Below are 15,740 nucleotides of genomic sequence, written 5' to 3' on the forward strand. Positions count from 1 at the left end.
TTCCCGTCTGCCTTGGCGGTCCAGATGGAGCAGGGCTGAGAGCTGCACCCAGGAGTCTGGCGCTCAGAGACCCAGGACAGGGCCAGCCCTTGGCCACTCCCACCCGCTGGCATTTGCCTCCGCAAGAGAGCTCCATGCCCCATTACCTGCGATCTTGGGGGCTGTGGTGCAGGGGAAGCCCCCGTTGGACTGCTCAGGCTCTCCAAGGTCAAAGGGCTCCCGGGGCTTGGGCTTATACTCCCGCTTAGGGCGTGAGGAAGCTTCCCGCATCCTGTGAAGGGAGAGGCGTGAGTGGACCGAGCCCGTGTCACAGCTGAGGCAGCCCCACTCTTGTATTTATGCTGCTGCCTAATGACCTGGCCTGGGACTGCAGGAAGAGGCTGTCAGTGGGGTCGTGACACATGGACCCTGGGACACAGCTAGACTGGGATGTCTACCCAGAGGGCCTCCAGCCTGGACCCCCACCTTGGAGGCATCCCAGAGATTGCCAAGCAGCTGGGGCCTGCCACAGCATCTACCTACAACACCCCCAGTCGCATCCCCTGCCTCCTCCCCCCATTCCCCACCACGGCTGGCGCCCCACATACGCCAAGGCCCCTGAAGCAGGTCTGGCCTCTGCATTCAGGGAGGGGAGCCTGGGTGTTCCTGTGGCAGCAGCAACGTGCAGCCAGGGAGGGAGTCCCCGGGGCCTGCATCGGGGCAGGGCTTGGTGTTGACTCAGTTCTCAGAGCCCCAGCTCCTCTGACCTCGCGGCCCCCCAGGCCTTTCCACTCAGTCCCCAGGAAGAATCCAGGATGCTGCTCTGCCATGTGCTCGCCCCACAGCGAGGTGTGCTGCCCACTTGCGCCGGCAGAGGGCGCATGGCAGCCCAGACTCTCTGGAGAGACCAAGGCCCTGGGCTCACCTGCGCTTGAGCTTCTCCGCCAGCTCGTCCAGGATCTGCACGGCCTGCCGGTGGTAGTCCAGCTGTGCGTCCACCAGGGCCGAGAGCTGACTCACCTGCTCGATCTGTGGGAACAGTAGGGCTCAGGGGCTCCTGCCAGTGCCACTGTCCTGTGCCTTCCCTGACTCCCGAGGTGAAGCCACAGGAGGCAAGGGGGCTGAGAAGGGGGGACTGGGGCCCGTACCCTCCACCTCCCCTGCTGCAGCGGCCAGGTCGGTGCCGATCTGTCCTCCAGCTCCCTTGAGGCACCACCCCGGCCTCCCAAGGGCATGGGGCTTCTCAGGATGTGACACCCCGAGCTACTCACGTCGGTCTCCAGGAGGTTGTGCATGCTGGTTTCTGCCACCTCCTTGGACTCCTCGAACTTCTCCAGCGCCTGGCGTAGCTCCTCATCGGGGATCTTGCCCTGCCGCTTCTTCTTGTAGTCAAAGTCCAGGCGGCGGCCCTCCAGTTTCTTCAGGTGGTGCTGGAGACGTGGGGCACATGGGTCACACCAGTAGCGGCCAGAGGGCCGCCCCACGCATGGCTTTGACCCACTGTCCCTGCACCACCGGGGATCCTGCCTGCCTGAGACCCAGAGGGCAGTGCCGAGGCTGGAGGTGAGGGTGGCAGGAATGGGGCTGCCCCATCCGGCAGGGGGAAGGGACAGGCCCCAGGCTGGCGCAGGGGCAGCACCTGGATCTCCTTCAGGTCTTTCTCGCACAGGTTCTGGAGGGGGTCAATGAAGTTCTGCTTGACCTCGATGTCCAGGGAGTCCTTCACCTCTGCCAGGCGCTTCATGGACTCGCCGGCATCCAGCAATGCGTCACCTGTGGAGAAGTGGTGGGGGAAGCCATCATACCGGGCCTGGGACCACTAGACTGAGACACTCCTCAGCCTTTGTTTTTGAAACAGCGTTTCACAGGCTGGAACGCAGTGGCGCTGTACCAGCTCACTGCAGGCCTCAAACTGGGCTCAAGCCATGCTGGCACCTCAGCCTCCCAAGTAGCCAGGACCACAGGCGTTCACCCCCACACCTGGATCCTTTCCAACTTCTTTGAGATGAAGTCTCACTGTTGCCCAGGCTGGAGTGCAGTGGCATGATCTCAGCTCACTGCAACCTCTGCCTCCCAGGTTCAAGCAATTCTCCTGTCTCAGCCTCCTGAGTAGGGGGGATTACAGGGGCCCGCCACCACATCCAGCTAATTTTTGTATTTTTAATAGAGACGGGGTTTCACCATATAGACCAGACCGGTCTCGAACTCCTGACCTCGTGATCCGCCCGCCACGGCCTCCCAAAGTGTTGGGATTACAGGCGTGAGCCACCGCACCTGGTTTTTGTTTTGTTTTTTCATAGTCTCGGCTCACTGCAACCTCCACCTCCTGGGTTCAAGTGATTCTCCTGCCTCAGCCTCCTGAGTAGCTGGGGTTACAGGCATGCACTACCACACCCGGCTAATTGTGTGTGTGTGTGTGTGTGTATATATATATATATATATATATATATATATATATTTTTTTTTAGTAGAAGCGGGGTGGGGTTTCTCCATATTGGTCTTGCTGGTCTCGAATTCCCGATCTCAGGTGATCCACCTGCCTTGGCCTCCCAAAGTGTTGGGATTACAGGCGTGAGCCACCACACTCGGTCCCATCCCAACTTCTAACAGCCCCCCAACACTCTAAGCCCAGGGCCCGGAAATTGGAACTCAGGGCAAAACAAAGGATCCTAAAATCCGAATCGATGCTGGACGTTAAACCAGACCCTCCAATGCTGCTAAAAGGGCCTAGGTTTGCCCTTAACAGGTGGAAGGACAGATGCTGGGGGGTCCAGGCCCTGGGGAAGTAGCTGGCTTGAGTTGGGGAAGGTCTGGAGCTACAGGAAGGGGCCCCATCAGCTGCTGGCCAGTGCTGGATGGGTTGGTCTGTGCGGTCTCCTGCGCCTCTGCAGCTGGAAAGCTGTGGGGGCCACTGTACGTCCCCGGCACTCAGCACACGCAGGGCCTGGACCTGCCCTGCCTGTGTTGAGGTGTGGCCTCCAGGGACGGTGGGCGTGGCTTCCAGAGAGCACCACTCACCAAAGTTGGACTCGCCGCCCAGCTCCTTCCCGTGGCGGATCATGCACTCGCCCAGGAGCCCCTCCGACTGCGGGTAGCCGGGGTTCTTCACCTGGCCCCGGATCTTGGACACCGTGTTGAGCATGGTCAGCTTAGCCCGCGAGGCTGGGATAGGATGGCCAGGTGGGTGTGGGCTGTGAGGCCTGCACTCCTCTGCCCTGGCAGACTGCAGCCCCCACATCCCCTCCCCACCCTTGCTTCCTGTGCCTGTGGACAGTCTAGGCCACACAAAGCACAGTGGAATCCCCAGAGGGTCCCTTCCCTGCTCCTGCTAGCCTCAAAGGAGCTGGCAGCGGGCGGAGAGGTGACCAAGCTCCTCAGGGGGCAACACCTCCTCCTTCCAAGGGCTGCTCCTCTTGGAACGTGGCTATGACCCCTCATCTGGGGGGTGCCAGGGAGGAGGCGCAGCAGTGATGTGCAGCAGGGGGTGGTTGAGGCCAAGGCTCCCGGGGTGGGTGATGAGCTGTGTCCCTTCCGCTGCCCGCTTGGGTCTGCTCCTGGCAGGGCCTGAGTGGACACTGCTGGGTGTGCGTCTGCCCCCTGTCCGTGGCCTCCTATGGAGCCAGCATTTGGGTTTTCCTTGGGGAAAAGTCCGTCTCTCAGCCAGGGAGACCCAGTCCCAAGCCCAAGAGGTGAAGTCCAGGCCAGGGGCACTGGGGAGGGGCGGCCAATACAAATGGATCCCACAAGTAAGCTGGGGGAGAGGCTCCCTGCCAGGACTGCTGGCTGGAAGAGGGGTTGAAGGCTGGGACGGCCCTGAGGAACCAGTCGGCATGAGAGTGAAGCCAACAGAGGGGCTGAGCTGCTGGTTGAGGTGGAAAGGCAGCATGCAGCACCAAGGATGGCCTCTGCACTCCGGGATCCAGCTGTGCCTGAAGCCCACAACCCATGAGCCTGGCGGTTCTGTCATCCCCTGCGTTCCCTCTGACACAGAGGCCAGAGGGCCTGCGGCAGGCCCTGGCAGTGGCTGGAGCACCCACCTGGGTTGGGCTGCAGGTACTCGATGGTCCTGGCCAGCACTTCTGTCACCGCCTTGCTGGTGACATCCACCTTCTGTGGAGAGAAGCAGCATATAAGACTCCACAGCCAGTGGGGGCCCAAGGCACACAAGGCCCCCGCTGCTGCACCGCCTCCTGCCCTAAGAGCCCATACCAGGACCCCCCAACCCCCTCTCCATGTCTTCAGCTCAGCCATGTCCCCACAGCTGCCTGCCCACAGCAGGGGAGAGAGCTGGTGCCCGTCAAGTCCAGCTAACGAGGCCCCCACACCACCCCATCTCTCCACACCTGCCGGGCCCCATCACTCCAGACCCAGGCCCATCAAGGTTGGCCGCCTCCACTATGCCCGGCAGAGGTCAGGCCCCAGCAGTGCCACCACCACACAGAGCACACAGTTTCTTCCTCACCTTCTCCATCTCTTTGAAGTCATCATCCAGCTTGGTCCCCTCGGCCCCTCCGACCTTCTCACTGACCAGCTAGAGGACAGAAGAGGGGAAACGCTGTGAGCCCAGGGGTAGGAGGAAGAAGAGGACAGGAGGCCCTGAGCCACCTTCCAGCCACATCGCATCCACAGCTGGAGGCAGGAGGCCAAGTGATCAGGAAACACACCTCAGGCACTGCCGTGGGCACCCCAGGGCCACACGCTGCCTGCGGAGCAGGGTGGGCCTGCAGGGGGAGGGGGAGGGTGGGGGTGGCCTGCCCACCTGTGTGTGTCCCGACTGCCACTCACATACCCACTGGGGACCCCGCCACAGTGGGCCCCATCTGGGCCACGGTGGAGTCCAGAGCCTCAGCCTGAGAACACATGGCTCAGAAGACCCTGCTTCCAGAAGCGCCTACACAAACATCCCCACAGATAGCAATGTGGGGATCTGCCCCCATCCTTGAGTATGTGGGGTCTACTTAAAAAAAAAAAATCCTGCCAGCTTGGCTGGGAGAGGCAGCAGGAGCTGACAGTTACGAGAAGAGGTGCAGGCAGCCGGGCAGGGAGGCCGCCACTCTCCTGTGCTCTGGTGCCCGTGTCTGCAGGATGGGACAGCCCAGCCCTTGCCCCATGTGGACACTGAGTTTCACAAGGCAGTCAACACAGGCCTGGCACACCTTGGTCCTCACGGCTCTCAGCTACGGTGAAAGCGATGACAATGACAGGCACTTACAGCGTCTTTCCTCGTGTGGTGGGAAGGCAGAAGCAAGCACTGAATTCCCAAACCACTCCCCCTGACAGCGCCTGGGATGCGAAAAACAGCCCTGAAATGTCCCATGGAACATGGCGGGAGCCCCTGAACCCCAGCACCGCTGTCTGAGCACAGGCGTTGCTTTCCTCACCCCACGTATCCCATGTGTGCCTGGCGCCAAGGGATGCCGCACAGAGTGAGGATGGACAGTGTGAGGCCCTTCCCAGCACACAGCGCTTCATGAAGAGCCGAGTGGCTGCCAGGCCCTGCCACAAATGGAGGCTCCCAGAGGGAGGCCGCCTGAGGTCACAAGCTTGGCCCTGCCCTCTGGGGGCCAAGTGTCACAGGGTGTGCCATCTCTGAAGTCATCGGCAAATTTAACATCCCGGGTCTGATCACTTGTGTGAAGACATGCACACACGGCCTGGGCAGGAGAGCGAGGTGTTGTGTGCCGTGGGCCATGGCCTGTGCCCCTGGTGCTCCCCAGGTCTGATTGATGCTTGCCTGCCCCGAGCTGTCACAAGACGTGGCCAAGGGATGCCATGAGGGTCCGTGTAGTGCCACATTGCGTTGGCTGTGTGGGGCTGGGGGGTGTCCAGCAGGGCAGTCAGGAGTTCAGGACCCAGCCTGGGAGGAAGTGACCCAAGAGCAGGAAGTGCGGGGGCGGGAGAAGCTTGAGCCTGGGGCTCTGCCCACGCCAGGCACCTGGTGTACCCTCTAGCCCATGCCTGGAGGTCACAGCCCAAGGCACCATGAGTGCAAATGCCCCCAACCCCAAGTTCTGCAAAAGGTAGCCTGCCCGGAGTACACGGCTGGTCTTGTGTCCTGGCAACCTGCCCAAAAAGACACCAGCCCCTTTGCCAAGGAATTCCTGGCCCTCCTCCAAGGCTTGGCTCTGGAAGCCCCCACACCACGGGACTGTCCTCACCCACGCACTGGGACCCTTTCTGTCCACCTGCCTTCATGTGCGGGGTGTGCCGGGCATTCAGTGAGCACAGGCCCCATGCCTCTGACCCCTGTCCCTTTCCTGCCTGTGGGTTGGTGGCTCTCAACTCAGCCACACAGCACCTTGGAAGCTTCTTAAAAATCCCCTCGTTGGCCGGGCGCGGTGACTCACGCCTGTAATCCCAGCACTTTGGGAGGCTGAGGCAGGCGGATCACGAGGTCAGGAGATCGAGACCATCCTGGCTAACACAGTGAAACCCCGTCTCTACTAAAAATACAAAAAAATTAGCCGGGCGTGATGGCGGGTGCCTGTAGTCCCAGCTACTCGGGAGGCTGAGGCAGGAGAATGGCGTGAACCCAGGAGGTGGAGCTTGCAGTGAGCAGAGATCCAGCCACTGCACTCCAGCCTAGGCGACAGAGCAAGACTCCATCTCAAAAGAAAGAAGAAAGAAAAAAAAAAATCCCCTCGGCACACCCACCGCGGGAGGGCTGACTCTGGCACAGGTGAGAGGCAGGAAATGTCCCTTGCGGGGCAGGAGAGTGGGGCTGCCCTCCATTTCTGCTGAAGGCATTAGGAGGAAGGAGCCCCCCTCCCTAGGTGTTTTTGGGGCGTTCCACTCTATTTCCTGGGACAGTTTCACTTCTTTTGATTGTGGCGAGAGAGGGCGTGCTCAGAGCCAGCGGCTGCCGGAGAGGGAAATGAGTGGCTGATGCGAGACTGGACTCTTCTGGGAAGCCGGGAGGAGAACTGAAGCCAGCGGGCTGCGAAACCACACCTTCTGGGCGGAGGCCACCCCGGCCCCACGACCTGCCCAGGCAGGACCCAGTGTGCAGGCTGGCAAGAGTGGCTCCATCAGGACCCTTCCCCAGCCCCCTGCCTCACGTAGGGCAGGAGGAGAGGCCCTACCGGCGAGGACCACATCCTGCCTCTGAGAGGAGGGGCTGGGGACCCGCCATGGCACCAAAGACCCACCTGGTGGCCTCTGGCTCTGGCCCTGGCCCCACCTGCCCATCTCACCTGGGAATCCAGGACCCTGCCTTCCTGAGCCCCAGGACGACTTCCTGAACCTCCACAACCGCCTGACTCCTCGCACCCCTGACACCCGGGAGGCTGTGCCCTAACTACCCGGGTCCCTCTGCTCAGCTCCAGCCAAGTCCCTTGTCGTGACTGATGGTCCCCCACGGGCCAGGCACTGGGCAGGGGACACAACCCTGTAAGGCCCCTTCTCCCCAAGGCTTATGGGCTAGAAACCAGCACAGATGGACACAGGGATGAGCAGCCACAAGGGAAACACGGGAAAAGCAAGGCAGCCGGGCCACGTGCAGCGCCGGCCGCAAGCGCGGAAACCAAGCATGGGCTCCTGCCCGCCGGGGCCCTACTCACTGCAGTCTCCACACCAGCACTGCTGAGCACGGAGGGGACCGAGAGTCTGCGGCAGAGCTGGGCGCCACGGGGAGGCTCACCAGAGAGCGCCTCTGGGCTCGCTGTCAGGAGCGAGTGTTCCTAACCCTGGTGCCATCTGCCAGGCAAGAGCTGCCTGTTGTGGGGCAGCCAGCCCCAATGCCCCTGCATCAGAGACCCTGCCGGTGGGGAGGGAGGACTGAGGCCATGGTCCCAGCAGTCCATTCCTGCCGAGGGAGACTCTGCAGGCTGGCTGTAGCCCTGACTAGTGCAGCGGACTCAGCAGTGGTAATGACAGCTCCGCACTCGAGTCCATCCCATACCCACAAGGTTCGCCTCCTGTTCCCACCCCGCATGGCAGGAAACGGAGGAAAATAATGGGGCCACTCAGTAGCCAGGGACCCAACAGGGCTCAGGGGTGAGACCACCCTCCGCTGACTGAACCTGCATCAGGGTGGCAGGGTGGGTGGGGGCCCCCTCCCCACTCTCCCACAGGGCCCCACCTGGACAGGGTCAGAGTACCAGCTGCAAACCCCGAGTGACCAACCGCAGGCCCCACAAGGGCTGCCATCTTGAGAGCAACACCAGCGCCTTCTCTCCCCATGCCTGGAACAAACAGGCCGAGCCCAAGAGGGAACAGTCTCCAAGACTCTGCCCCTGCTTCAGATGCCGGCTGGCCTCCCACAGAGGCTGTGACATGTCCCCGCCTGGAGCAGGGAGAAGTGAGGTTTGGCCAACCCTGCCAGGCGAGGACCAGGGCTGAGAAGTCACTATGGGAGAGGCCCCGGCTCAGTCAGGCCTGGCAGTGGCCTCTGGGAAGGATCCCACTGTTGCCTGCCGGACACTTCCCCAGGGTTTGGCAAGACTGGCTTGTGGTCTTTCAGATCTTTGCCCAGAGATGCCCAGCGGAGACCTGCCCACTCCATGCTCACGCATCCCACCTGCACCCGCCACCTGCATGCCGCATGCATTTTCTGCCTGACCCTGTACTCTGTCACCTGTGAGCCAGGCACCTGGGAAATGAGCAAGCTGGACACGAAGATGGGGTTTTGCCCCAGAGCATGGGACTCTTGTCCCCCTGGGAGAAGGGGGCTATTCCTTTGAAGCCTGGCATTCATTAGAGTTTAGACCTTTGGCTGTCTTTGGAGGGGAGCAAGGGATGTGACACACAGAACAGAGAATACAAGGTGGAAAAATACAGAAATGAACTGTGAAGACACTGTGGACTGAGAGTCAGGACAGGGCTGCCGTAGGCAGGAGAATCCCAGGTTTTACCCAGAGGGGTGTGGGCAGCTGCCCTGTGCCCGGCAGGCACAGCTGTGGTGGCCACTTGGCAGGAGCAGGAGGAAAATTCCGAATCCTGCCGAGTGGAGCTGGCTGCTGCCGATGGGCGGCCTTGGGATTTAAACATCTCAGCGGGGAAACCTGATCCACACAGCACGGAACACAAATGCCCGTCTCGGGCTTGGTGCCCCAGCAGACAATCTGCTCTGATGAATTCACAGGGTTTTGTTTTTTTTTTCTCTTTTAAAGAAGAAAGCCAGCGTGGGGGAGGGCAAGGGAGGGCTGCTGTGGCCCAGCCTGCAGGGATGCGCCACATTTGCCCGCAGAGGGGTCGGCCCCAGGGTCCTCAGGTCTCACTGGCAGTCATGCTGTGGTGCTTGGTGATTTCCAGGTTCACAGCAGAGTTCACGGGTCCTCCCTCGGCTGGGGAGCGGGTCTCTGGCTGGTGTCTGCCTGCCCGTCGGCATCGGTGGTGCTGTGGTGCTGCACGCTGTGCTACAGAGCCATCTCCGCGTCCCTCCCTGCAGTCCTCCTCAGCGGAATCTGTGAGCGCACAGACCACAGGGGCCTCGCCCAGTGCCAGGCACAGAGTGGAGAAATGGCAGGTGGGCATAGCTGGTCAACCGCAGCGAATACCTGTGACAAGGCCTCATCTTTTTTTTTTCTTTTTAAAGAGGCAGGGGTCTCACTATGTTGCCCAGGCTGGTCTCGAACTTGGCCTCAAGCAATCCTACCTCAGCCTTCCAAGTGCTAAAACTACAGGCATGACACAGTGTGCCTGGCCAAGGCCATATATTTACAGGACTAGGGGACAACAGCCCCAGGACAAAGCATGGGTTGGGGAGCTGGGGACCATAGGAGGGGGTCCAGGCCCAGCCACCTGCAGGACCAGGGACAGGGCAGGCAGGACACACGGAACAAGGGCCACTATTGACAGTCCCATGTGCCAGCCCCCATGCTAGGCACTCTGTGCCCGGCCCCCAACGTCACAGAGGAGGAAGCTGAAGGGGACGTGGAGGAGGTGAGTGCTCAGCCCCTCCTCACAGTGGGCGCAGTTCTAACACTGCAGCTGTGTTCAAGGCCTGGTCAGCCATGGAAAGGGGCGAAGCCAGGGTAAGGCCTGCAGAAGCAGCAGAGTCCTGATCGGACCTCTGTGCAAAACAGCTGGAATGCAGGGTCGGGGTGGAGGCCCCAGGGAGGGACACAAGGATCCCTGCGGTGTAGAAAAAGCCCTGACATGGGAAGAGGGCAGGGGCAAAGGATGTAGGGATGTATCATATCCGTGTGTCTCTGAACCCTTTTCCATCTGCAACGCCCTTCCCTGCTGGCCCAACACCTGGGAGCCACTGCCCAACACACATGGCCACCTCGAGTCCATCACAGCTTCTTTCCCATGAGTCAAAAAGTCGAAGACGCGCACAGCCTGGAGGCGGCCTGCTGCCCGGCGACACAGGAAGCCACTGGCCTTCGTGTCCCCTTTTCCATGTGTGCTCCCAGGCTCCTGGCTTGCTGATGTGTCTGTCTGTCCTTGCTGGAAACCTTCAGTGGCCCCAGTGGCATGGGGACTCTCCAGACCTGAAGCCCTTGTGTGCTGACTATGAAAGCTCGCCTATCTACAGGGGCGGCGCTGGCTGCAGGCAGCTCTGAGCTTTCCTGTGACAGTAAGTGCCTGGCATGGGTGGGGTTGTGGCCCCTGGGCTCCTGGTCTGGGAGCCTGCAGGGCATCCCCAGGTGAAAAGCAGGAGTAGTCATTCCTGCACATGCACAGGGATGAGGCCAGGAGGGGGAGGGAGAGGAGCAGTGGGAGGGGGGCCACAGGAGCACCACAGGTGCCAAGTGACCCTCATGGGTGCCAGGTGATCCTCATGGCCCGGCGGCGAGGAATCAGACGGCAGAAACCCATTCCCCAGCCCAAGGGAAGATGGAGGGAGCCTCTGCCTTGGGGCTGACTGGGTCATCACCCACTGTGTGTGATGCACGGAGGGAAGGGTCCCGACAGTCAGGGCTCCCCTCAGCATCTGGGAGTTCTGAGAGCCCTGGATTTGCCACTGTCCTTCGAGCCTCCAGCCTCTCAGTAGAGATCTCCCCTCCTGTCCATCAAGGCTGAATGGTTTTTAAAAAGCAGCCTTTGGGAATGGAGGCACTGAAAACAATGAATCAAGACAAAGTTTCTGAAATTATTTTCTCACGGAAACCCCAAACCAGACGCTGCCACCATGGCCAGATTGGGCACCCGGGGACAGCCACAGACCCACCTCTGTGGCGGGTCAGGGGCTCCTCTGGGAACCAAGCTCTGGCAGCAAAAGGACAGTGGCTCTGGAAGCCCCAGGCGTCCTCTCAGCCAAAGGGGCAGTCCCTTGGGCCTGGGCTGGCAACCGAGATACCGGCTCTGGACTGGAACCAGAATGGGCTCTGCCTCAGACCAGGCCACAGAGGGCCCCCTGAGAGCCCGGCTTCCCCACGGCCCCCAGGCTGTGGGGACAGGCCTGCCGCAGACTTCCTGGCCAGAGGTGTGGCTGGGTGCCATGGTAGGGAAAGACAGCCAGACATTGGGGGCCATGGTGCGGCCCGGCCACCGCAGTCTAAATCGCCTTGGGGGTGCGTTTCTGCCAACTGTGGTGCTGGCCATTCATGCCGTCTCTCAGGCTGTCTTGGGCCCTGCCCTGCCTGACTCCTGGCTCTTGGAGCTGGAGAAAGGACTCTCAGATTGGCAGAGAGCGATAAATGCTTTGCTGTGTGCGCGGCAGCGAGCCGATGTCATTTGAAGTCACAGCCACTGCTCTCTTGCCTGGTACGTGAAAATGAGGGGGAGAAAAAAACTTAGGCAAGAGAAATCCTCCAGATGGGCCCTGGAGGCCCCATCCAAGAGTCTGAGGCCAACACATCAGGGGAACTGGAAGCAGAGAGGGAATCAGCCACTGGAAAGAAGTCACGCAGACGAAGTGGTGACGGCCACGATAGGAAATTGCTCAGCGGTGGCCACAAGAGCGGCGGCCAGGGGCCAGGGGCCAGCTCTGTGACCATCCCCGAGAGAGAAAGGGGACAGTCAGGCCTGGTCTATGATGGTCTGGTGGCCGGAGGCTCCGTGAGGGCAGCCCCGGGCCGGAAGGACCTCTCCGGTGCTGACAGCAAAGTCACCAGCGGGAGTCCAGCCCACACTGCCTTTCTGATGAGGCCTCCAGCTCTGGCTGCTGACTTTAAACCCTAAGGAACGCTGTGCAGGGCCTGCATCCCGGAAGGCCTCCACCAGCCCGAACCTGGCCCGTCCGCCCTAGATGGGGCAATCGGCGTTTCTCCCGGGACAGCCTCCTCCCTGGCCTCCTGGCCCTCGTCTGCATCGAGAGGCTTGGCCTCTGGTCCGCATGCTGCCCTTCCCGTGCTGTGGCCTTGCAGCCCGGCCTCTCCCCTGCTGTCCCCCTTGGCTCTGGCCTGGCCCCTGGGCCCCTGAGTCACCCCTGAGGTGACTCAGCAGTCCTTGGAAACGCATGCCGAGGACGCACCCTGCCTGGCCCAGCTCCACATGGGTGTGGGGGAGGCTGCGGGCTGCGCCTGGTGGCCGTATGGGGCCTAGGCTGGCCAGCGCTGCCCAATGGTGGGGGCTCCCTCACGGCCCGTCTGGCAGAAGCCATGGGCCACACGCTGTCCCAGCACATGGTGGCAGGGCGGTGACCTGGGCTCGGCTCTAATGACCGGCAGCCCTGGGGCTCCCATCACCACTACCAGTCTGCCCAGGAGGCAGCAGAGCACTGAGCCCGACCTGCTCCCCTCGGGCACCTACGAGACCCACCTGCCCCTCCATGCGTGGGGGAGAAGGGGTGCCCTCTGCTGTGGAAAGCTGGGACCTACTGTCTGCGGTGCGAGGCTGACCCCACAGAGCTCCAGGACAACCCCGAGAGGAGTGGACAGAGCCAGCCGGGCCCTCCAGCCCCCACCTGGCCCAGCTGCCGCCTCTGGGCAGATGTCTCCACTTGATAAACAGGACAGCTAAGGGCCTAGGAGAGACACGCCTGGCCCAAGGCCAGACAGCAGGAGTGGCTAGGAAGGTCAAGGGATCCCCACTGCAGGCCCCACCAACCCTGGCTCTGCCTGGAATGCAGTCAGGGCAGGTGGAAGGGGAGGGGCAACGCCCCAGGGCTGGGCGAGGAATCTGGGAGCAGGTGGGAAGCTCATGCTACCTTCCCAGGAGACGGGAGGACAGGCCTGCCAACCAGGGGGCTCAGCTATGTGGGACACACGCTCCCACCCTTGCCCTTGCACAGGGTTTCATCCAAACATGGAGATGCCAGTGAGTGCCTGGGGCTCCTCTCCCAGGAACAAACCACACCCAGAGCTCCAGCCCGAGCGAACACATCTACATGAAAATCAGCCTCGTGCATCATGCATTGTAATTTCTCATCTTGGGGACCAGGCAGGAGGACTGTGTGACATACAACTGGTAAAATCAGTTTCCGATGAAAACTTATAAAAGGAAAAAGCCAACCCACAAACAAATGAGGCGATAAATCCCCTGAGGCTCCGCCTGGCAGGGAAACACCAGCTCTGCAGCACTGAGCACAGGCTGGTGTTCCCACTGGGGGCAGCATGGAGGATCTGCGTCCAGGGGGCAGAGTGTGATGACATCACCCACGTGCACAGGAACGATAAGGCTTTCTTAAAAAACGATCTTTTCTCAACAGCTCCTCAAAAGGAGCTGAGGCAATGCATAGCCCTGCAGGAAGAGACTGGAAATGGTCTTGGAGAGAGAACTGCGGGGCATGGTGACAGCGGTGAGAGGCCGCAGGTGCACAGATCTCAACGAGGGGCCGTGAGTTCCCTCACTCCCTGAGAGCTGAGGCGACTTGCCCGAAAGCCCAGAGCCCTTCCTGAGACACAGAAACCATCTTCACCATCTCTAAGATCCCTTCCATTTCTGAAGGACTTCCATTTCTTCGTGACTGTGGGCCACCATGGGCATGAGTCACCTGTCACCAGAGCCTGGTGTCCCTGTGCAGGTGTGCCAGGTGGGCAGAGGAGACAGGTGAAGGCACATTCCTCAGCGCCCACTCACAGCTCTGCCCACCGTGCATTCTGTAGAGAACCTCAGCGCCCTCCTCCCTGCCGGCAGCCAGGCAGGGATTTAGGAGGTTTCTGTTTGGCCTCCAGTGCTTGCCTCTCCCGTGTCCTATCCGCCCAAACCTCAGACCTCAGAGAAGCCTCCTCCCACAGGAAGCTCTCCTGATTGATTCCCATCACTGGTCTCCTCACCTTCTCCCAACACACCACTGATGCCTCCTCTCTCGTGCGCCTGCCCCTTCACACTTCATCTTACACCCCCATCTGCCTGGGCGGCCCCCCCATCCCCCCTCAGAGCTTTTGCTCTCGCTGTTCCTTCTCCCTCACTGAGCCTCCCTGGATCTTCCCATGCTGGGTCTTAGCCACCAGGGCTCTGTCCATCCAAATGTCCCCATGGCTGCAAGGCTGCCCCACCCTCCTGCTATCCTCATGGGGCCTCACATTCCTCTTGCTTGCTTCTTTCGGGTCCCCTGCTGTCCCGTCTCAGACACAGGAAGCACTCTCCAATGCTTAGCGCCCTAGAATGAAGGACCCCGGGCAACCTCTTGGGGGTCCTCGCCACATCCCACCCCTTGACAGCAGCTAAGCTCCGGGGGCAGCAACTCCCTGCAGTGACCCGGAAGGCAGCCAGATGATACTCCTCCCATCACCTTCCCTTTTGTGGCTCGTGGACGGTTCACCTGGGCTGACACTGATGGAGACCGCCAGGCCCATTCCCAGCCTGGAGCTGGCTCCCTCCCCAGAGAGCTGCAAGGTTGGGAAAACTTGCAAAGAACAAAACGTGAGCTAGGCAGGCCTAGCCTGACTCACATCCTGGGGACCCAGCTACCACATTTGGGCAGTTTCTTATCCAGGAGGATGCCCGGGAACAGTGACAGGTCTGAGGCCTGGGCGGATAGGACACGGGAGAGGCAAGCACTGGAGGCCAAACAGAAACCGCCTAAATCCCTGCCTGGCTGCCAGCAGGGAGGAGGGCGCTGAGGTTCTCTACAGAATGCGTGGTGGGCAGAGCTGTGAGCAGGCGCTGAGGAATGTGCCTTCACCTGTCTCCTCTGCCCATCTGGCACACTTACACAGGGACACCAGGCTCTGGTGACAGGTGACTCATGCCCATGGTGGCCCACAGTCACGAAGACTGGTTTTCTGAGGTGTGGCTACCAAAAGCACCCAGGCCAGAAGTCATCCCGGCTGGCACGGGGCGGGGCAGGGCAGGGGGTGGTGACAGGCGGTCAGCAGCTCTGCACAGCCAGCCGCGCCTGTGCACTGGGGCCCTCTGCGAGCATTAGGTGCCAGCAGCTGTCACCTTGCAGTGGCCACTCCTGCCCCCTCGCCAGGTCACGTGCACTGGCTCTGGCGCATGGGTGCCCCTGGCCGCTCAGAGGCACCGCCTGCTCCTTACACAGTGATGTCGGTGGTGGAAACCCGGGCTGGGAATCTCAGAATTGCTGACCACGGCCTCAGCACAGAGGAAGCAGGCAAATGGCCCGAGTCCCCCCACCATCTCCTCTGCAGCGAGAAGACTGCAGCCTCTCCTCTCTGAAGACTCGCGTTTGGGTCCCGGGCCTGGGAGATTCTGGCGGGTGCAGCCTGCTTCCCAGGGCCCCTTCTGCCCCGCTGTGGCTCATCGTCCTTGGAGGGACACCACTCGGGACAGGCTCTCGTCGCCAACCCACCCCAAGTTCTCTGTCCTCAAACACAAGCTTCCTGCCAGCGGGGCCGGGCACAGGGACAGGGGTGGCAGAGGCAGCACAGGGCCTGGCACCCAGGTGGCGTCAGTCACTGAGTATATGGTGAGATAATAAATACTATTTGTTGAGATAACAAATAAATAAGAAGCAGCCCTGCCCT

The 15,740-nt window shown here is 61.2% G+C and overlaps 1 protein-coding gene across 1 annotated transcript in view; it reads right to left on the reverse strand.

The window, feature by feature from the left end:
• Nucleotides 1–15,740, reverse strand: part of SH3GL1 (SH3 domain containing GRB2 like 1, endophilin A2) — a 39,893-nt gene that overhangs the window by 2,064 nt on the left and 22,089 nt on the right. Inside the window, exons 2-8 of the mRNA XM_016934714.3 lie at nt 4,442–4,510; nt 4,017–4,089; nt 2,998–3,141; nt 1,619–1,752; nt 1,251–1,409; nt 905–1,008; nt 147–271 (exon numbers count right to left, since the gene is read on the reverse strand). Coding sequence (XP_016790203.1) covers nt 147–271; nt 905–1,008; nt 1,251–1,409; nt 1,619–1,752; nt 2,998–3,141; nt 4,017–4,089; nt 4,442–4,510 — 808 coding nt within the window. The remainder of the gene's footprint in view (nt 1–146; nt 272–904; nt 1,009–1,250; nt 1,410–1,618; nt 1,753–2,997; nt 3,142–4,016; nt 4,090–4,441; nt 4,511–15,740) is intronic.

Source organism: Pan troglodytes, chromosome 20 (assembly GCF_028858775.2).
Source record: "Pan troglodytes isolate AG18354 chromosome 20, NHGRI_mPanTro3-v2.0_pri, whole genome shotgun sequence".
Lineage (NCBI taxonomy): Eukaryota > Metazoa > Chordata > Mammalia > Primates > Hominidae > Pan > Pan troglodytes.